At 40.4% G+C, this 19753-nt stretch overlaps 1 protein-coding gene and 1 long non-coding RNA gene across 3 annotated transcripts in view; both read right to left on the bottom strand.

Moving 5' to 3' along the window:
• Positions 1–19753, bottom strand: part of LOC115587132 (uncharacterized) — a 238268-nt gene that overhangs the window by 108634 nt on the left and 109881 nt on the right. The gene's annotated exons all lie outside the window — the stretch shown is intronic.
• LOC115587119 (glycine receptor subunit alpha-3-like) overlaps positions 1–19753 on the bottom strand; it is a 163644-nt gene that overhangs the window by 84991 nt on the left and 58900 nt on the right. For both annotated transcript variants that reach the window (XM_030426758.1, XM_030426766.1), the window contains exons 2-3: positions 4800–4930; positions 1563–1630 (exon numbers count right to left, since the gene is read on the bottom strand). In XM_030426758.1, coding sequence (XP_030282618.1) covers positions 1563–1630; positions 4800–4930 — 199 coding nt within the window. The remainder of the gene's footprint in view (positions 1–1562; positions 1631–4799; positions 4931–19753) is intronic.

The following is a 19753-nucleotide window of genomic DNA, read 5'->3' as shown; positions in this document are numbered from 1 at the left end:
AATGTAAAGCTCTTATTTTGAAGACAAATTCATTGTCAGTTGTTCACAGCCCAACTTCGAGCTTCACGTCACATGTTTACACCAACCCTAGAGGCGGTTTTTGGAAAAGGAGGAATATTATGCCTCCATTTTAGAAAGCTGATCACAGCAGCTGTCACATATCACCTAGCCAAAGATACGGCCCCAATAAACACTGTACAACATGAGGGATTAAAGGATGCCCTCTCATCTTGGAGACTAATTTAATTTCTCATCCAATGATAGAACTTGAACAAAACAAAAAAAACATTGCTTTGGCAGAGGCATAGTAGTATGCCTCTGCCATACTACAATTTTTTTGTTTTGTTCAAGTCCATCAGTGCAATAAACATTTTGTGAAAAAAAGTGTGCCATAGAATCATGATCTCAATTCTAAGCAAAAAAATCATGATTCACATTTTTTTCAGAATCGTGCAGCCCTAAAAATAGCTCTCATCCTAAAAAAGGTTGGAGACCCCTGCTCTACAGCAATTACTGATTACAATTACAAGGAAAAATGTAAGTGTTTCTAACTGTGAATAAGTTTTACCACCTGTTTTGTTGAAAAGGTCTCTATGGATTTACTCTTCTGACTAGTCTCATCAATCAGTGTTATAAAATAACATCTTAAATGTAAACGTAAGCCTTGGGTTGTTTTTAAACTTTAACCTACCCTCCAAATGCCCATTTTAATCTCGACAAGATGAGAAAAGTTCTGAAACTGTATAAAATAATTCAGAACAGACCTTGAGGCTAAATAATGACTGACAGACTGCTACCCTCATATCTTCACTATCTGCACATGACCAACAAACTCAGCTTTTCAACATCTACTACTTTTCACGGTTTTGAAAAGCCCACATGAATCACGGGTGAGACTTGTGCCTCTTCTTAATCAGAAATCATTTCAAATGCCAAACTATCAGATATCCTTACTACAGTACTTACTCTACAGCTTCTATAGTAAATTAGATTAGACGCACATTGTGCTGCTCATATTCCCACTAGTCTGTATTATAACTGCAATCTGCATCTACATATAACCACAAGAAGAATCTCCACCCTGTGCACTGATCAGGAGAGCAGTGATCAAAGACCACGTGTCTGACCAGAGTGGAGCATGACAACATCATGTCTGAGCACCAAGCAAAAACCAGAATTGTCAGCCCTCACCATTAAACTCTCAACTCTATTTAATTGACAGGACTGAGCCTCCTGTCAATGACAAATGTATTTGAATGTAGGTCTATGTGGATCAAGTTGCACAAAGCAGGGCACAGCCTGATGCTCACACATACACAAAGTCATGCTGCTCATTGTTCACCTCTAATACACATAACATTGTTCTGTTTGGCTGCTGGTTTACAGGCATTAAAGTATGAACAACTCACTGTGAGAAGATACTTGTTATTCAAATATCTAATAATTTAATGAATGCTTTTTGATGAAACAAGGTTAGTGTAACACTCACATTTAAACTTTGTTTGTGCCTTTATGCTAATTTAACCTTTCTGCTACTTTATTTTGGTTTCTCTCTTACTCACCATGGTGGTTTCAGCAATGGAGCCAAAGCTGTTGATGAAAATGTTACAGGAAACATTGACTGGAGGACCTGCAGGGAGAAGAGTAGTGATTACAGTAGATAGATATAAGACAAATTAAAGCTGCAAGCAGCAATGAAGGGGCCCTTGCTTCGCGCACGTTTGGCTGTGGCGCCGTCGGAGGGCACGCTCACCTGTTACTTGCATGTCATGTTGTAGTGTACGACACAGTATTGATGCATAGAATGATAGGTGTTAGTTGTTCAGGGTGACACCCTCTACATGTGTGAGCAATTTGGTGTAGATGATAAATTGTATGTTGAAGTTATAAGAACTTGATGCTTTACGGCGAAGCATCGAAATGGCCTGCAGCACCACGGCCACCAGGTATAACAGAGGCGAAAGCTTTTGATAACTTTTCATCTTCAAGGTCTGAGGATGATACTGACTGACTGTGAAGTCTGTTCTATTAAATCTGTAGGAGAAGTTTGTTGAAGTACGAGGCATGGAAATGGGTCAAAATGGTTGCGGAAATCAAAATGGCCGACTTCATGTTGGACTGAGGGTTTTGGTCCCCAACGTTTTTGGTGTGTCTGGTCATGATACATATGCATACCGAATTTAATACATTTATGTGCATGTAGGAGGTGGGGATTTAAAGCAGGGAGCGCTATAGAGTGCCCAGGCCACACCCACACCCACAATTATGTTAAATTATCAAATTTTTCGCCCGATGTGATGTATATTCTGAGTTTGGTGAGTTTTAGGGTATGAGCAGGCCTCCAAAACTGTGATCAATGTTACAGACTCAATAGGTCCTTGCACTGGTCAGTGCTCAGGCCCTAATTAAAACATCTGTTTTTCTAAGATAAACTAAAATGATGCTCTAGAATATCCAGGCTGGTTTCTTTGAAACTGTTTTGAAGTGTACCTTCTACCCTCCAGCAATCAATACTGTAATGGTGCAGCCTAGGTGGATGCACAGCACATTTATATAAAAGTGCTGAGCTGTTATACATGCATAATCCAACGTGGATGAAATTTTATCTAAAACTACACAAATTGGCTCCAACTATGTGAATATATAAACCTATATGACCAGTATGCCATTCTGCATAAATAAGTTCACCAAGAAACTGAGGTTTCCTTTGACGTTGTGTTAGAGGTCAGATTTAGTGCTGTTTGTGTACATTATATTGAACAGCATGTCATCAGCACCCGACTTCGGTTTATTTTAAGAAGCAAATATCAGGAACTGCTTCTTTGAAAGGGAATGGAGGAGCTCATGTGATTGGTGATTGGTGATCCCTAACCCAACTCCACCTATCACGTTATCCATCCTGCTCCATACTACAAGACACACTGTTTCAGTGTTAAGACTAAATGAGACAGACTAACATATCCATTCATTAGCAATTAGAGCTTTTAATTTATATAACCTGCATATGTTTGGACTCTGTAAGGAACCCGAGGCACTACTAGGAAAACAGCATAGATATTTTTCAAGGTGTTGATTATTGTCAATACCAGGGAAAAGCGCTGCAGTCTTTTTTTTTTTTGTTGATGTGTGAATTGAGGTATCTTCAGGAAATCTAAAGCAGCCTCATGAAAAACGTGTAATAGGATCATGTCTCTGGTTGCTACTCCTTTATTTCCTCTGAGTTCTTCTGCAGCCCTACCGATTTCAGTACAGTGAAAATAGGAGCTGAATTTTTTTAACTGAATTTTAAGGATGACTTATGCAACATAGTTTGACAGCAGAGTAAAAACTGACTTTTCCAGTAACAGACAGACGAAAAACTGAAATTACAAACTATGCTATGGGCAACATTTGAGGTTTACTATCTGCTCTTGCTGTGAAGCCAGAGCTGTGGACGCTGATCGTACATGATGTCAACTTCTTCGGAGTTGAGATGTGGTGGCTGACCCTAGTTTTGTATCTGTTTGTAAGATTCTGCTCTTGAATAAAATCACCATTGTCTACAAATCACTGCAAGGCTGAGCTTAGCTTCACCAGTGATGACAATGTGCTGCAGATGATGTGTAAATGTTTCTCACTCTAAAATCTAACCACACTTAAGATCATATATATGTAAATATGCTGAGGGCCATAACAGGACAGTGTTGACAATTTGGCACATTACAGCAGATGTTTTATTTTTATTTTTTATTTAATCTTAGATCTAAAGTAGCAAGGTGACCCTGCTCTGCTCTGTTGGACTTGCCTTTCATATGATATGACTTGAGATACTCTTGCAAGGCATCTACCACAGTGAAAAGATATTTGAAAGATCTTTTTGAACCATTTCATCGGTTAAAATAACAAACTTTAAAAAAGTGCTTGGCATCATTATAAACATTTTATTTAATCTATCAAGCATGAAAGTGTCTCTGAGATCTGCTGAGTCTTCTGTAGAGTAAGCAAAATAAGAAGTGTATCCAATACTGTGTATTGTGGTGTTTTACATGATGTGTCCCCACATCAAAACTACCACTTCTACCCAGTAACATTTAAAATGTTTCTGTTATCAAAGATGAAACACTGATTTGGTGGATGTGGTTTACAATGAATGTCAGGAATGTGGACATTGGGAAAACAGTAAAAGAGGAGATACAGCCTAGATCTTAATAATAACAGTCACATTTCAGCAAGTGGATTTAGGTTTTTACGAAATGTGAAGCTGCCTTTCACTTCATTTAAACTGTACATTTGTTAATGATGATTTCGAAAGGCTGTGCTCAGTCACCTGTCCTTGCATAGCATTTTACAATTCATGTCAATTGTAAGGGGCTATATTGACATGTAAATCATAGAACAATATTAACAAATCAGGGCCAAAATGCAAATGCCAAAAGGAAAATCGTAGGACAGTACACAGTAACAGCAAGATGGACACTGAAAAAAATGCTAAGATGGGTACCCGACTCCACCGTCCAAAATAATCATACCTAGCTGTATCTAGCTGTTTAAGATGATGGACGCACCCTCACAAGCATAACTCAGGTCACGTGGTGACAGCTGCCTCTCATTTAATGTAAAAGAAAATGGCGTTAAAATTATTAACTGTAACACAACGTATTCATGTTATTATGGATAGCGCTTCACAAGGGTGGCTGAGTTACAAAAAAATGCAGACAAACATAAATAGCCAGATAGAATAGAATATCATTATTGTCATTATTAATAATAATAATATCATTATTATCTGTAACAGATACAAGGAAATTAAGTGCAGATACCTTTGAAGTTGGGTCTTATCCTGGCATCATATCCAGATGTCCTCCCCATCAGTTTGTCCAGGAAATCAGACGGAGACATTGGGACCTGCCGTGTCCTTGCAACATTGTCCACCTCCTTACACTGACCCACACTGTCATGGAAACCAAACACAGATTACATTAAGTAATCATCTGTGACATTTTCACAGCAGGAGGTGTATTCTGCTGCCCTCCTTGTCAGCTGATGTAAAGCACCATACTAAGTCCAGTTAGTGACTGGTTATGACAGCTTTGATGTTTGCTATCTATCTAACCCTAACCCTAACCCTCATTGGACTTATGTTAAAACACCATGAGCATAAAACATTAAATATACAACTGTTGTTGACTACAGCTGGGGCGTATGACTTCTGTGTCCTGCATGAAGTAATTCTAAGCTTTTTATTACATTACAGTCATCACACTGTCATTTTGTACAGACATGGCACAACAAAGAGTGTTTGTGTGTATGTGTCTTCTCAGGTCAAGGGTGGTAGCGTTGTAGACACACAGTACATAGAAACAGACAAATGAAAATATTTACAGGCATATATCCATGATGTGCACAGTATTGTGTATGTGTATGTACAGTATATTATATATGTGTTTGTGTGTGTGTGTCTTTAAAAGTGATGGATAAAAGTTGACCAAGAAATTAATATCAAAAAGAGAAGAAAAATGTGGAAAAACACTAATAAAAATATCCAAACTATCCAAAGCACCGCATGGCACTCTGGCTTGGTGGGGTCAGTTAGGTTGTCCTTCAACTGTGTTGGGATGCCCAAAGCAGCCATCTAGGAACTGTGTCTTCTGATGAATGATTTATTTGAGATCACAGCTAATTTTTTGTTGTGTTTCACTTTAAGTTTGCTCAGTGGAGGAATCAGAAAGTGTGAAATTCCTACATTTTATTTTGTCTTTAAAGGCAAGAACACACTGGCCCAACCATTGGACGTCTGAAGCGTTTGGGGAGACTCGGATGAGGTCGGGAACAAATTTGTTCGGTGTGTTCAGCTGCGTTGGAAGCTTTCGGAGCTGCGCAGACGTTGTCTGCTCCAATTCAACATGCAAAGTCTGAGAAGGTTGGCTGTTGGCCGTCTGAGCCATTGTATCCTCTGAGTGGTTGTGTGCTAGCTGTATGACCATTCTGATTGGTGGTGTGCTAGCGAATCAGCGCGGTGTGTGGGAGGGGCAGAATACTGCGTGCACTTTGTCTTTCTATGCACTCCGTTCCGTCATTTCTTGTTTTCATGTAGCGCCACCCGCTTATTGCATCTAACGCAAGCGCAGAACATACACACTACTGTGGAGCTGGCAGCACTTCGAAGCGGTTTGTTCAATGCAACTTTTCTCCCGAACGGGTCAGACGAGAGGCTGTTGAGTGGTCAGATAAAGGCAACTGGCTGTTGGTTGGAGTCTGGGCGGTGTGTTGGGGCCTTAAGTTTGTCATGGTCCTTCTGTGGCAGTTGGGTTTTTTTTGGTGTTTTGTGTCTTCACCCCTATCTGCCTCTCCCCCTCCCTTCTCCCTCACCTGCTCTATCCCTGTGTCTGTAGGCGTGGCAGTGGTGGGCATGGTGTCTGCACCAACAGAATTGCATTCCTGGAGATCGTCAGCTCATCAACTTATGCTATTCAATCCTGGTCTCTCCTCTACTTCGGTGCCAGACTGAATTGTCCCGTATGGTGATTTTATCAGTGCCGCTTGCTTTTGTGTTCAGCAATCTCTCTGGTAAGAAAGTTATTGAAATTTCTGCCATTTAAGAGTGCGGCGTTGAATCACCTACTATTTGGAGGGGTCGGTTCTGTTTCAGGCACTAGGTCGAAGCTGACCGATGCATGGTCTGAAATGACAACCAGATTAATTTTGTGAGATCTAGTCTAGATGAAAGATAGAAGTAAATGATTGTATTTTTCCATAAGGTGTGAGAAAACTGTGTGAAAGAATGTTGGATTGTTATTGGTATTCACAATAACTTTCCTGAGAAGTCCATTAATAGTAGCAAGCGGCCATCTGGGTGTGCAATTTTATTTTCATCGTGGTATAGAACATTTTTATACTAAGCAGAAAACGTGGTTTATTCATTAACCTCTGGGTCTTTTGCCAAAAGCTGGGGTACATTTATTTAAGATGATTAAGGACTTAAGGACTGTTTCATTTTGCCAGTGAACCCATTCTCCAGGTACTCTCAGTTTTTGTGTTAGTACTGTTAAGAATGACAGTTTTACTGATGCACTGCAGAAGTCGTGTGTGTATTCATCTGGTAGTAGCTTCTAAATGCTAAAGGTAAAGCCTGATGATCCTGAAACCTCACTTGTGTTCGTGTTTGTCTGCTGGGAGAAGAAGGAACATTTCCAAAAATAACTCTGCTCACTGCCAGGGTCATACTGCTAAACACAGAGAGAGACACACACACACACACACACACACACACACACACACACACCCTATTCAGCCAACGCAAGTGTAATTTCAGGATCATCAACCTTTACTTTGGCATTTGGAAGACGCTTACATTTACCCCAGCAGGGTGGAGCCTTGTCTAATCCTGAGAATAGAATAAGGGTGTTTACCATTAGTTTAATTACTCATTTAACCTCCTCTGGACATGCACGCACACTGGCAGACAAGAGACATGTAATTATTAATTTCCAATGTGCTCTGGGAGATGAGGAGCGACAGAGAGCAGAGTGACAGCTAGAAAAGGAATCTTACCAACTTGAGGTCAGGGCAAAGTTGACCTCGGCAACAAGCAAAGGAGAAGAGAGGAGCATTAATGGCCGATACATGTTCATCTAATTGTCGGGACCAACAGATTAGGTCGTTCGCTTTCCCAGAATTCCCTAGTCTTCATACCTAGGTGCAAATTCAGCTTTAAGCTACTATTGGTCAGGGGGACAGACCCCCCCCCATTGACCAAATAGTCACAATAGTCCCTCCCCACGAGTCTTCAATGCATTGTTCCCTACAGGGCTGCCTGCCCTAAAGTTCTCTTCTCCTGGATACTTCTGGGCCTAACAGCTGCTGAGATCTAACAGCTGCAGTTCCAGCAGGCCCAAAGAACTTCTCCTCACAGCAGCAATGCAAGGTCCTGCTAGTCTTCCAGCTTAGTTAGTGCCAGCAGCTGCAATGCAAAGCTTACCAGCTAAATACACGATCCAAGGAACACGAAGTAGGTTAGGACTGAGCTGCTATGCCTGCAAAAGAAAGAAGCAACCAGTTTCCTTCATCTGCTGTCATCAGACCAGTTCAATATTGTAATTACAACCTTCTCCTGCTTGGCTCATCAGCCAAGGAACCACCAGCACCTTTTCTTTTTCCTTTTCCTTTTCCTCTGGTCAACTTTGAACTGGCCCTTGATAGCACACAGCATAGCATAGCACAGCTTAGCTCAGGACTTTTACCTCCAACTGATGTAATGCACATGTTCTCAAGCTATGTGTTTGTGCACTGTTTGGGTGTTGTTGTGATCTCAGGTCAGGTTATTGGTAGTTTGCTTTGCTACACGGTTAATTTGATGTTAGTTAAATTATACTTCACACAAACCCAGGGTCTTTGGATGCAACTAACTATCTTCTCTAACCTGGCATCACGTCACACATACACACACACACAACACACTCCAGCCTGGACCATATCACACCCACATGTGATATCAGTGAGCTAATGGTGTGAGGACCATTGTTTCTTTGATCTCTTCTATCAATGAAACAAGTCGTGATCCACCATCTTGGACCTGAGTCCAACCTTTCGATCAGCTATCTTGTAGTCCCTTTTGATCAGCCATTTTGTTTGTAGTCCTCCTTTGTCCATGCTGTTGTAATGTGTGTGGTGAAGGGGAAGGTTATGGTCCGCTTTCAATGGTGGCAGCTCTGGTTAGCTTAAAAACATGGCAGTGTTCTTTAATTTAATTATTAATCAATTACAAACTGACAGTTTATTACCTTTTTGTGAGACTAATTGGTGAATTGACTGTCTTTTCCCTTCTTCAAGACGGTGCCCCCGAGGTGATCTAATGTAAATTGGATCTTATTATCATAATCAGTGATTATCCCTGATAATTACTGATAGCCACATTTAACCCAAAGCTCCCTATTACTGTATTTGTCTCGATTCACCAATCTAATGCACATTTTCAGCAGAAGGGAAACACATGAAATGAACATAAATGTCATGTTGGCGTGTTTTCCACACACAGGTTCAACTGACGCCCTTTTAATCATGTCATGTTGTTGTGCTGTCTTCTTCTGCAGTGGTTTAAAGGCACCATACTGGAGAATTAAACCACACAGTGGATGAACAATAGAATAATAATAATACTTTTTTGGCGAATACTCCAATTTGGTAAAATTTTAGATTACTAGATTTGGATGGATACCTGGCTAATGTCAGAGATGTCCCAACAAAACGAATGCAAATGAAGTGCATTTCCAAAGAAACTATTGACCAGAGCACATTGGTCAAATGTGTGTCAAACCATAGAAAAAGTGACCCCAGCTGAGTAGACTGCATGCTTACATAGTGTTTAGAATTGTTGTGCAATGTAATTGGACCAACAACTGATCTGTCATGTAATATTGGAGCTATCATTATTTATCCACAATATCATATTCATCACCTCTTTGTTGCAAAAACTCTTTCCAGACAAAAAACACATCTAGTGCAAATGTTCAGCCTCACTGCATGTTAACTTCTGGATATAAAACCAAGCATTCATCTGCAATTAAAAATTGTCTTAACCACTTTATCGTTTTAGAACAATCTCTTTGAAATAAACCTCTGTATAAACAAACATTTAAATTTCAATGCCAACTATTTGAAGATTGATTTTCCTCTGCCAACTGCTATGTTGTTCAAATGAGCAGCTGAACTGAAATTAATAACATGGATTTAAGCCTAATGGCAAAGCCAAACATAGCAGCAACACGGTGTGTGGGATTAAATGAAAAGAAAAAAAGTAATTAAACAATCAATCACATATATTTGTACAATAATTGTCACCTACATTTCTTGCTTTAGTGTAGGTTACCATATCACAAAGTCATATATAAGTCAATAAATGTGCTTGCATGTCATATATTTTCTCTTTTGAAATTGCACATATGTCCTCAAAACAGCTGAGGGCACTGCTGACCTTGAAATCATGAAGAAAACGTACTTCACGCACGAGAATAAAAACTCTTCAAATACAAACACAGTCATAAATCTGTTCTTATTGTCATGTCAGTCTGACTTCAGCACCATCTAGGTTGGCAGGGATACAATCTCTCGTCCTGCCCTCGGCCTCAGAGTGCTGACACAGGGAACCGAGTGGAGAGCTGCTTCCTAGGGTCGCTGCCTCACCACACACACTGTCTGCTGTCTGTGTGAGTCTGCCCATGGATACGGATGTGTTGGCTTGGAGTGAGTGAGTCATGCTCAACATCATGTATATGTGTGTATGCTGTGTTTGTCTGTTTGTCTCTTTATCTTACTTCCTCTTATAAACAGCCCAGCACTGTTTCTACCTGCCAGTGGATGCAGGTGCTGCCAAAGACTCCGCGGATGATGTCTCAGGTCCACAAACAATATTACCAGTAAAGTTGTTGTGAGTGATATATTTTGATTCAAATAAGTGTTAAGTAGCTCTATATTCCAGCATTAGTCACTGTTAGAGAGCGTTTGGTCAGTAACGATGTCACTCACTCACACATCACTCTTCCTGCTCATTCAATAAAGGAGAAAAGCCATTTTCTGGTATCCCTCACCACTTTATCCAATCAGGACAGAGAACTGGATCCTCCTGTTCTTGTACCTACACAGACAGTGGTGGAACTGGGAAAGCTACCAGTTGTAGCACTTCCGGTGACAGATCAAGTGATGGAAAACGCCTGAAGAACTGAAAGAGACAAAGAGAGCTGCGGCTACCTCAAACATATCTGTAATCAGAGCAGGTCAGAGAGAACCAAATGCTGCAGACAGACAAAGACAGCAGTGAATACTGCTAAAAGATTGACAAAAGTTATTGTAGAAGAGGGCTCTGCTGAATTTTACCTGTGTGGTGGTTTTCTGGTATTTTCAAACCTGGGCCCTATATTTACATGTTGTGATTGATTCATACTTGCGAAAGGCTTTGGAATCATTTCAACGAACACCATCTCAACAAATAATAAATACACTGGACTTTTGCTCTCTGTCGATTGGACATTCTGACTTTGTGGCAAGCCTGGCTATAAGATGAGGCCATAAGATGAGACTGTTGTTCACTCATGATGGACTAATATGGACACATGTGCAGACACACATGTAATCTGTATGTACTGTCTAGAGCTTGAATTCAGCTCTGTATGCTACTGCTGTAATATGTTTTGTCAAAGGTCATAACAAAAGAAAAAAAGAGAAGTGTGACCAACACTGTCAATTACACACCAGAACATGTAAATAAAGGTCTAAAATTACTGGCATTCCCCTGTAAGATCATGGAGTGCTGTAGCGGATGCTGATTTGTCTGGGGATTGGAAAGGAATCCACAGAAACATGCTGATGTTTTCAAAAAGACGGATAAAAGAAATGAGAGATTTCAAAACCGAACAAGATTTTAAAAAGCTGAATACATGCCCAATAGTTGTCTGTAGCTCAAAGTATGAGGGACAAGAAGAGGTTGAAAGTCGATGAGTTTTGAAGAAGATTTCAAGATTTTCCCATTTACATCCATTCAGATTAATTAAACTGCCACCAGAGCGCCACCTATTGGCTGATTTGCACCGAATTTTGCACAAACCCTCATCAGGCAATGGAACACAATTAGCAAAAGTGTTGTGGTAATCGAACTGTATTTGGTCAAGATATGAAAGACTGTGTGTTGAACAGAATGTGCAGGAATTTGTTGTTTTATATTTTGGGCGTTTTTTGGACTATCAAAATTCTTTTGATATGTTTGTTTCAGGAGGGTCTACAGATGCTTCATGCAAAGTTTGGTGAAAATTTGTCAAATCGCGTAGGAGGAGTTCGAAAAAGTATATTTTCCATTTGTCGCAATTTTGCCAATCGAAAGTTACTGCGAAAGTGGGCATGGCCTACACCACACAATTCAGCTGAATTCAGAGACAGTGTTGCCAGATCAGATTGACAGTTTCCAGCCCAATCACATCTTAGAACCCGCCCAATCCAATAAAAACCAGCCCAAACTACGAAGTAGCCAGACACCCGTGTGAACCCGTAAAATCATAACACATGCAATAGAAAACACATCCAGAGCTTCATATCTGCATCAAATAACCAAACATAAATGATAGATAAATAGGTTTTTGCAAATAGCAACCAATAAGAGCACAGGAAATCAACCATAGGCTACACATATTTCAAAATAAACCTCTGGATTCCTAGCACCAGGCCCAGATAAGTAATAATGCCAGCTGCACGTAAAAAGATGCACTTTTAAGCCGTGTAGGCCTAGTAAATAGGCCTGTCAAGAATATCAATGAATCAATTAATCGTACGATAAATAAAATTGAGCTCGATAATTTTGCCAGCCTTGATAATTTCTATTCAAATGCTTGTTTGTTTTCCTTGTGTCTCTCACGTGAACCCTCTTGTCAGTCACTGTTTGTCTCAGTGTGGGGAGGTGGGGCCCAGCCCCTGGCAGAGTGCAGCATTAGAGACCCGTGAGGAGTAGCAAGCCAGAGACAACGCTAGTTGGGATTTGACGGAATAAAAACAAATATTGAATTGGTTTCACAGACGAACGCAATAGCTGCAGTGTTGGAGCACTTTGGATTCAAACCGAATGACCGTGGTGAACCACTTAACCTGGACAAGCCGGTATGTCGCATTTGTTGTAAAACCGCAGCAAGTAAAAGCGGCAACACAACAAACATGCATCTGCACCTAAAGCATAATCATCCGATGCAGTTTTCCCAGCTTGGAAAAAAAACTACAACTAAAGCTACAGAGGGGCCGTCTCCGTCTTCCCGACAGCCCACAATCACTGGGGTGTTTATTCAACAAAATACAAACAGGACAGTGCAAAATTTAAAATGTCTTCTTCACATTCCAATTCCAGTGTTAAAAATTCTTTAGAAATAAAAGTTTATTGATCTTTGAAAGGGTGTACTTGCATTATTATGCCATTTTCATTATATTAGTTGAAAAATGGTTCCACTCCTGTGGTGCTGAAAGACGCACAATGACCTGGCCGTACAGCAGCTGATTGAGATTCCGATCACACAAAACCACGAAAAACTAGTTTTTAATTCAACGAGCAAATGCCATAGAAGTGGGCTACAGTTACCAAAGTCAGTCACAGTGCAAATAAGATAAGGTGACATAAAAATCATCTTACCTTTATGCAGAATCAGTGTCTTTCCCCAACAAGACGAGGAGGTTTGAAAGTGGTGGACGTCAATCCGTTTCTGCTCAGGCCAGAGTGCACATCCATGAAGCTTGAAAGGAGCCGTAATCCCATGCGATTTCTGGTGTCATCCTTTAGCAGCGTCACCTGGGAAAATGCTCTCTCAACTTGGGTATTTGATATTGTCAGAGTGAGCAATCTGATGACACCCAGTGCTAAATCTTTGAGACACTGGTTTCCTCCAGCATCTTGAAATGCCTCAACTTCCAGCCAAAAGGCGTCAATGGCCTGATCACTTGTGAAGCCCGCTGATGCAATGTTTCTCCACTGGCTCTCCAAGGTGTCCCCCGAACAAGAGAAAAACAGAGCGGGCAAGTCTTTTACTCCCGGCCTATTTATTGTTGACATCACCAGCTTCGGACAAAAAAGCTCCAGTTTGCGTAGCATTTCCATTGATGCAGGAAGACGCATTTGATATTGCACCACCACTTCTTTTAGAAAATCAAAACAGCGTACGGAAATTCTATCCTTCAGCTAAGGCGCTAATGTGTTGGCTTCCAGCTGCTGTTGGAATGAGGAGCCCAGGTCCGCGTCCTAGTGTGAGAGGTAGAGGCTGGATGATTTAAGGTCAAGTTCCCCAGACGACTGATGGTGTTCATGCGCAGTACGCTGCGCTTCACAACTCTCCTCATATCAATGTCTCTCCCGTTTCCAGCTGTAAATATTTGTTCATAGTTTTGATTTCCATCAACACGGGCCGGAGGAAGTGCATGTACAGACTGTCTGATTTGTCACTGTACATTTCATTCAAAAGCCTGGCTGCATAGCAGTGTTTGGCACTTGAAACCAAACTGAAGTGCAGCTTGAGGGCATCTTCCTGCTCTAAAATTCCTTCCATACAGTCTTAGATCAACAACCAACGGGTTGAGCTGGGGAATATGAATTTCAGAGGACTGCCACCGTCATTGATGGCCTTGTAGACACTGTTTTAGTCACTCTGACTTTCGCTGAGTGTGCAAATCAGTTGTAGGTTTCTCTTATCATATATTCCAGATTGCTTGGAAGAAGTTGCATTGCTTTATGAGCCACTATATCCAGTGAGTGGCAAACACAGCGAATAAGCTGCAAACTAGGCTGCTTCTGTTTGAGCAGTGTGAAAACTGAGTGATTTTTGCCGACCATAACACTTGCACAGTCTTTAGCAATCCCCACCATATGTTTGATGTCCAGGCCACATTCACTCAGGAAAGAAACAATCGCATCTGATATGCCTTGAGCATCAGCGCTGAGAAGATCAACAAGCCCCAGGTAAGTACTGACAAACTTGTCGTGTTTCTGTGATTGGTACTTCACACATATGCAGAGGAGCTTGTTAACTGATATATCGGTAGTTTCATCCAGATAGAGAGAATATGGAGACTCACCAACATCTTCCTTTAACTCCTCTCTGAAATGTGGTGCCAGAACAGATATGATAACAACTGTACACTTTGTCCTGTGCATTTTGAACGCTCCCTTCTCCTCTTGGAGTATATCTCACTCGTCCTGAACACCACTGATGAAAGTGTGGCAGGCAACGTAGGTTGCAATCCTAAGTCCACAACGTTTTTGGTTGTCTTTGACTGTGCCTTGTCCTACACCAGATCCCATCGGTACAGGAAAAGATTTCACACTCGGCACACAGCGGGACTTGTGTTTTTTTGTAGTGCTATGTTCTTTCAGATCGTTAAGGTGAGCTCTTATTTCTGTGTTACAATACTTGCAACAGGCTTTAGAGTCGTCTCATGGGACAGGCGCAATCCAGGTTTTTAGCTCAGGGTTGGTTTCCCATTTCTTCCTGTAGGATTTCTTGTATTTTCCCCACTTCGGCATGATAATAACTTAGCTAGGCCCGCTTCAAATTCAGTGCGGCTACAGTGCGTTTGCTGTCTGGCGAACTGATGTCATGGTTAAGTTACCAAATGAAATGATGCCGATTTAAGAAGAAAAAAAAAAAGATGCCGATTGAATAGAACTCACGTCAATTATTTATTTATTTAGGCTATTTATTTATTAAAAAAAGAGAGAGAAAGAGAGAGAGAGTGCTGTTTTCACAATATTAAAAACTCGCCAAATGTGGACAAAAGCTGCCCAAATTTTATTCACCAGCCAAATGTATTTTTTTCCCGCCTGACGTAAACAAAAGTAGCTCAGTTGGATGGAAGACTGTCCAATCTGACAACACCGTTCAGAAAACACGTAAATATAAGGTTTCACAATGTGCGACATATTATGTGAAACGCTTTTGTGTTGATAATAGCGCCACCTGGTGGTCATTTTTTGTGTGTGAGTTACAGGGATCAGTCTGGTAACGACTATCTATTTCATTCCTATAAGTGTTATGCTGTGGGCACAGTGGCAAATATTAAATAAGACAGCCACCAGAGCGCCACCTAGTGGCAGATCGGTAAGTCCTTCATCAGATATCCCCAGGAAGGCATTGACAATAATTATACCAAGTTTCATGTTAATGGGCCCAACCGATGTTGAGATATAAAATACTTCAATTTAAAGAGCGCCACCTTGTGGTCATCGCCCGAAATTTTGCACAGAGCCTAAGGTGTTCATGGGGAAGTAGTAACCTGAGTTTCATGTCATTCGGACACACCAATGTGGAGATATGCAACACTTCCTGTTTTATTACCAAATCTGCAAGAAGTTGTTATTTAATAACTATTTGGACTATCAAAATTATTTTAATAACTTTTTGTCAGGATGCTGTGTGCAAAGTTTGGTGCAAATCGGTGAAATTTCCTGGGGGGAGTTCGAAAAAGTAGGTTCGCGACATTTCGCGAATTAGCAAAAAAAAAAAAAAAAAAAAAAAAGTAGGCAGAAATGGGCGTGGCCTATATCACGAGATTCATCATTGTGATAAAGTGTATGGGAGTTTTAAGCCAAAACACACTTTCCTTGATTATAGCGTCACCTAGTGGTGGAAATTCACAACGACAATAGATTATAACATTTTTTGCAGATTCCCTGCTCGGGCCCGAAAAATTACAGTTAATCAGTCCAACCTTTTTAACTTACTGCTTTTATTTATGCCCACAGGCCATAGCCATAGCCATAACATTGAGAGACACCACCACCAAACTAGAGGCCTTAGTCTCAACATTCAATATGTCAGTCGTACTCCACCTCTCCAGTTTTATCCTTTGGACGCTACGGTTAACAGTCACACTCACGCAGAGTTGTCAGCTGAGAGGATCTTAAAAATCAGCTGCTAAGCTGCTTAGGTTACTGTAGCGCTACCTCTCCCCATCTTTTCCTCTGTTCTCTCCCCATTTCCTCTCTGCAACTTCTTCTCTCTTCACCCTCTCTTTTCAATACTCTCCTCCTTTAAACACAATAGGAAACAATGTCGAGAGAAACAGCATAACATCAAATCCTTATCAATAATGGATGAGCTTTTAATCTGGAGCTACTGCCTCTCTCTCACACACAGGCCATTCAAAAGGAAGAGCTGAATATATTTAATGCATTTTTGTCACGACTACTGTTACCACTGCTTGTGGTAGCAGCACGGCTGCTTCTCTTTAACATCATTAGTAACAAATTCACTGGTGATTTCTAAATAAAAGGTTGAAGTAAGCACAATTTAAACTGAGTAAACCACCAAGCTAAGGATTTGTGGATGTGAAGCACACGAACCATCCCCCACCTTATTGCATGGATTTCTACACAGAACCAGGAAATTAAATAAGTGCTTATCAACAGCTTATAATATTAGTACTGGTAATATATTTCTACTTGAAAGTGCAGAGCATGCTTCAAGTGCAAGAGGTAAAAATTTCCAAGACAAGTAATGCAACTTTATGGTAACTAAAATATGACTGACAGGTTGCGCATAGCTTACTTCAGTTCCACCTTAAAGGGATTGATAAAGCCCATTGTGTTTTTAATCTGAATATAATAATGGGTTGTGAATCTGTGGGTCCTGTCTGTTGGCACATTAGAAATGTTGTGTGGATTAGGCTAGAGCCAAATGTGTCATACTTAAATTTCACACTCTACAGTATGTGTGATTGTGCATGCTGTCAACAACAACTGAACAGCATTTCATTACAAGCTGCAGTGGAGTCAAAAGTCTGAGGTCACATTGAAAAAACAGTCACATAAATGTGGAATTTATAGTGTCAGATGTCAAATTGTTATTCTAATCTGAGAGGGTCTTTATTATTGTCAAATTATGATTCGACAAATGATTTTTTAAGGGAGCAGTGCATGTAAATCCAATATACTGTACAGAACCAGGACCAGTTGTATCCAAAGCATGATGAGTCAGAGCCAAAGTGAGCACAGCACACATTCAGGAGATCAATACATCAAGGTCAGTTCACTGAGAGATACAAAAGCAACTTCATCACAGATACAGAATTTACTAAATAAACAACACAAGTCCAATCAGTGGTTGTCCTGTCAGAAGAAGGCTGTCTTTTAGAGTCTCAGAGGATGAGCAGAAGTTTCTAAAGCACAGCCGTGTTGTTTTTGGCAGCCATTTAAGATTGAGTCTTAGTCTTAGTCTTTTGGACCAAAATGCTTTCTAGTTTTAGTCAAATTTTAGTCAGTTCTATATGTGAGTTTTAGTCCAGTTCTAGTCGATGAAAACTCAAAGGTTTTAGTCTAGTTTTAGTCAGTTTTAGTTAAAAAAAACTAAAGAATAAGTAGTCTTTTAACAAATTAATTTAGGTCAAAAAGTACAATGTGTTGCAATGTGTTGAACTTGTAGATCTGATATTTTCACAACTTATGTCTCTTATATACGGTGGCCCTGAAGTGCAAAACACAACGGCAAATCAGAAAACACAAACGCAAATCAAAAAACACGAACGCAAATCAGAAAACACAAACGCAAATCAGAAAACACAAACGCAAATCAAAAAACACGAACGCAAATCAGAAAACACAAACGCAAATCAGAAAACACGAACGCAAATCAGAAAACATGAATGCAAATCAGAAAACACGAACGCAAATCAGAAAACACGAACGCAAATCAGAAAACACGAACGCAAATCAGAAAACACGAACGCAAATCAAAAAACACAAACGCAAATCAGAAAACACAACGGCAAATCAGAAAACACGAACGCAAATCAGAAAACACGAACGCAAATCAGAAATCACGAACGCAAATCAGAAAACACGAACGCAAATCAGAAAACACAACGGCAAATCAGAAAACACGAACGCAAATTTAGAAAACACAACGCAAATCAGAAAACACGAACGCAAATCAGGAAACTCCACGACGTTAACCAAACTGGAAGAGGAAGGTACCCTCGGGCGACAGGAATCGTCGCTGATTGGACTGGTCTGTCCTTTGAACCCGAAGGACACGGTTTTCAAAATAAGAGCGCTGCCAGTGACGACTCACATGCTGCTATTAAAGAATATTTTGATGCAGAACATGGATATGATGATGTTTGATGTTTTATGATGTTTCACCTTATTCGGCCATAAGCGGTCATATTGACCGCACATCATTTCGCGCGGTTTGTTGCTTTCATTGCCTCTTGTCTCTAACTTGTTAGCGGTTATTGATTGACTCAATTGGGTATTTAACCGTTAACAAAGTGAATGTGTCATTCATTGTGTCATGATATAAAAAAAAAAATGAAATTACACCAAAATGTACACTGTAACAAGTTTAATTATACATTTATCAATATTCATATCATCGCACATAGTAAACCATAACTATTGCATATATTTACGCAAGATTTTAATAGAGAACATTCTTAAAATCAAAAGTAACTTATTTGATTACGAAATATTTTATTTCAACACTTAATAATATAAATTAGCTGGAAACGAGCTGATCTAAAACAAAACAAAGAGCCGCTGCGATCACTGGTCACAGTCTCCACAGATTACCTCCGCTCTCCTCGCACAGTTACCACACACTGTTTCTGATTTGTGTTCGTGTTTTCTGACTTGCGTTCGTGTTTTCTGATTTGCGTTCGTGTTTTCGTGTCCATTGCACCCCATTGGAGTTTAGAACTGGGTTCTTAGCGGGGGGCTTTTAATTTGAAAGTAGCAACCGTTCCTAGCTACAACAACAAGCTGACAACGAAAACAGCAGAAATTTCATGCATTTTGAACGTCTGACAGACCACCCACTAACATTTACGTCCATTCTTGTCTCGTCAATGAAAACTTGCACACGTCTCGTCATGTTTTAGTCATCAAAGAATCTCGTCACCATCTCATTATCATCATGAAAAAAGGGGCGTCAACGAAATAATTTCGTCATCGTTGACGAAAACAACACTGCTTCTCAGGAGGGAAACAAGGACAAACACTTGAAGTGGGCTAAGAAATACCAGCGTTTCACAGTTGACAATGCAGAAAGTCCTACTTACTGATGAATCACAGTGATAGATTAGTGTCAGTAACAGGAGGGTGTAAGTGAGGAGACGAACAGGTGAGAGAATGATACTACAGTGTTTCAAAACTACAGCGAAACCTGGTGGTGCGAAGATTCAAGTCTGGGACTGTTTTCAGACTTCTGCACAGAACTGACTCCACCCTGACCGAGGGGAAACACCAGACTTTTTTCATCCACAC

The sequence above is a fragment of the Sparus aurata genome, chromosome 1 (assembly GCF_900880675.1).
Source record: "Sparus aurata chromosome 1, fSpaAur1.1, whole genome shotgun sequence".
NCBI lineage: Eukaryota > Metazoa > Chordata > Actinopteri > Spariformes > Sparidae > Sparus > Sparus aurata.
Note: the sequence above shows the minus strand (reverse complement) of the source record. Positions and strands in the feature narration are given on the sequence as shown.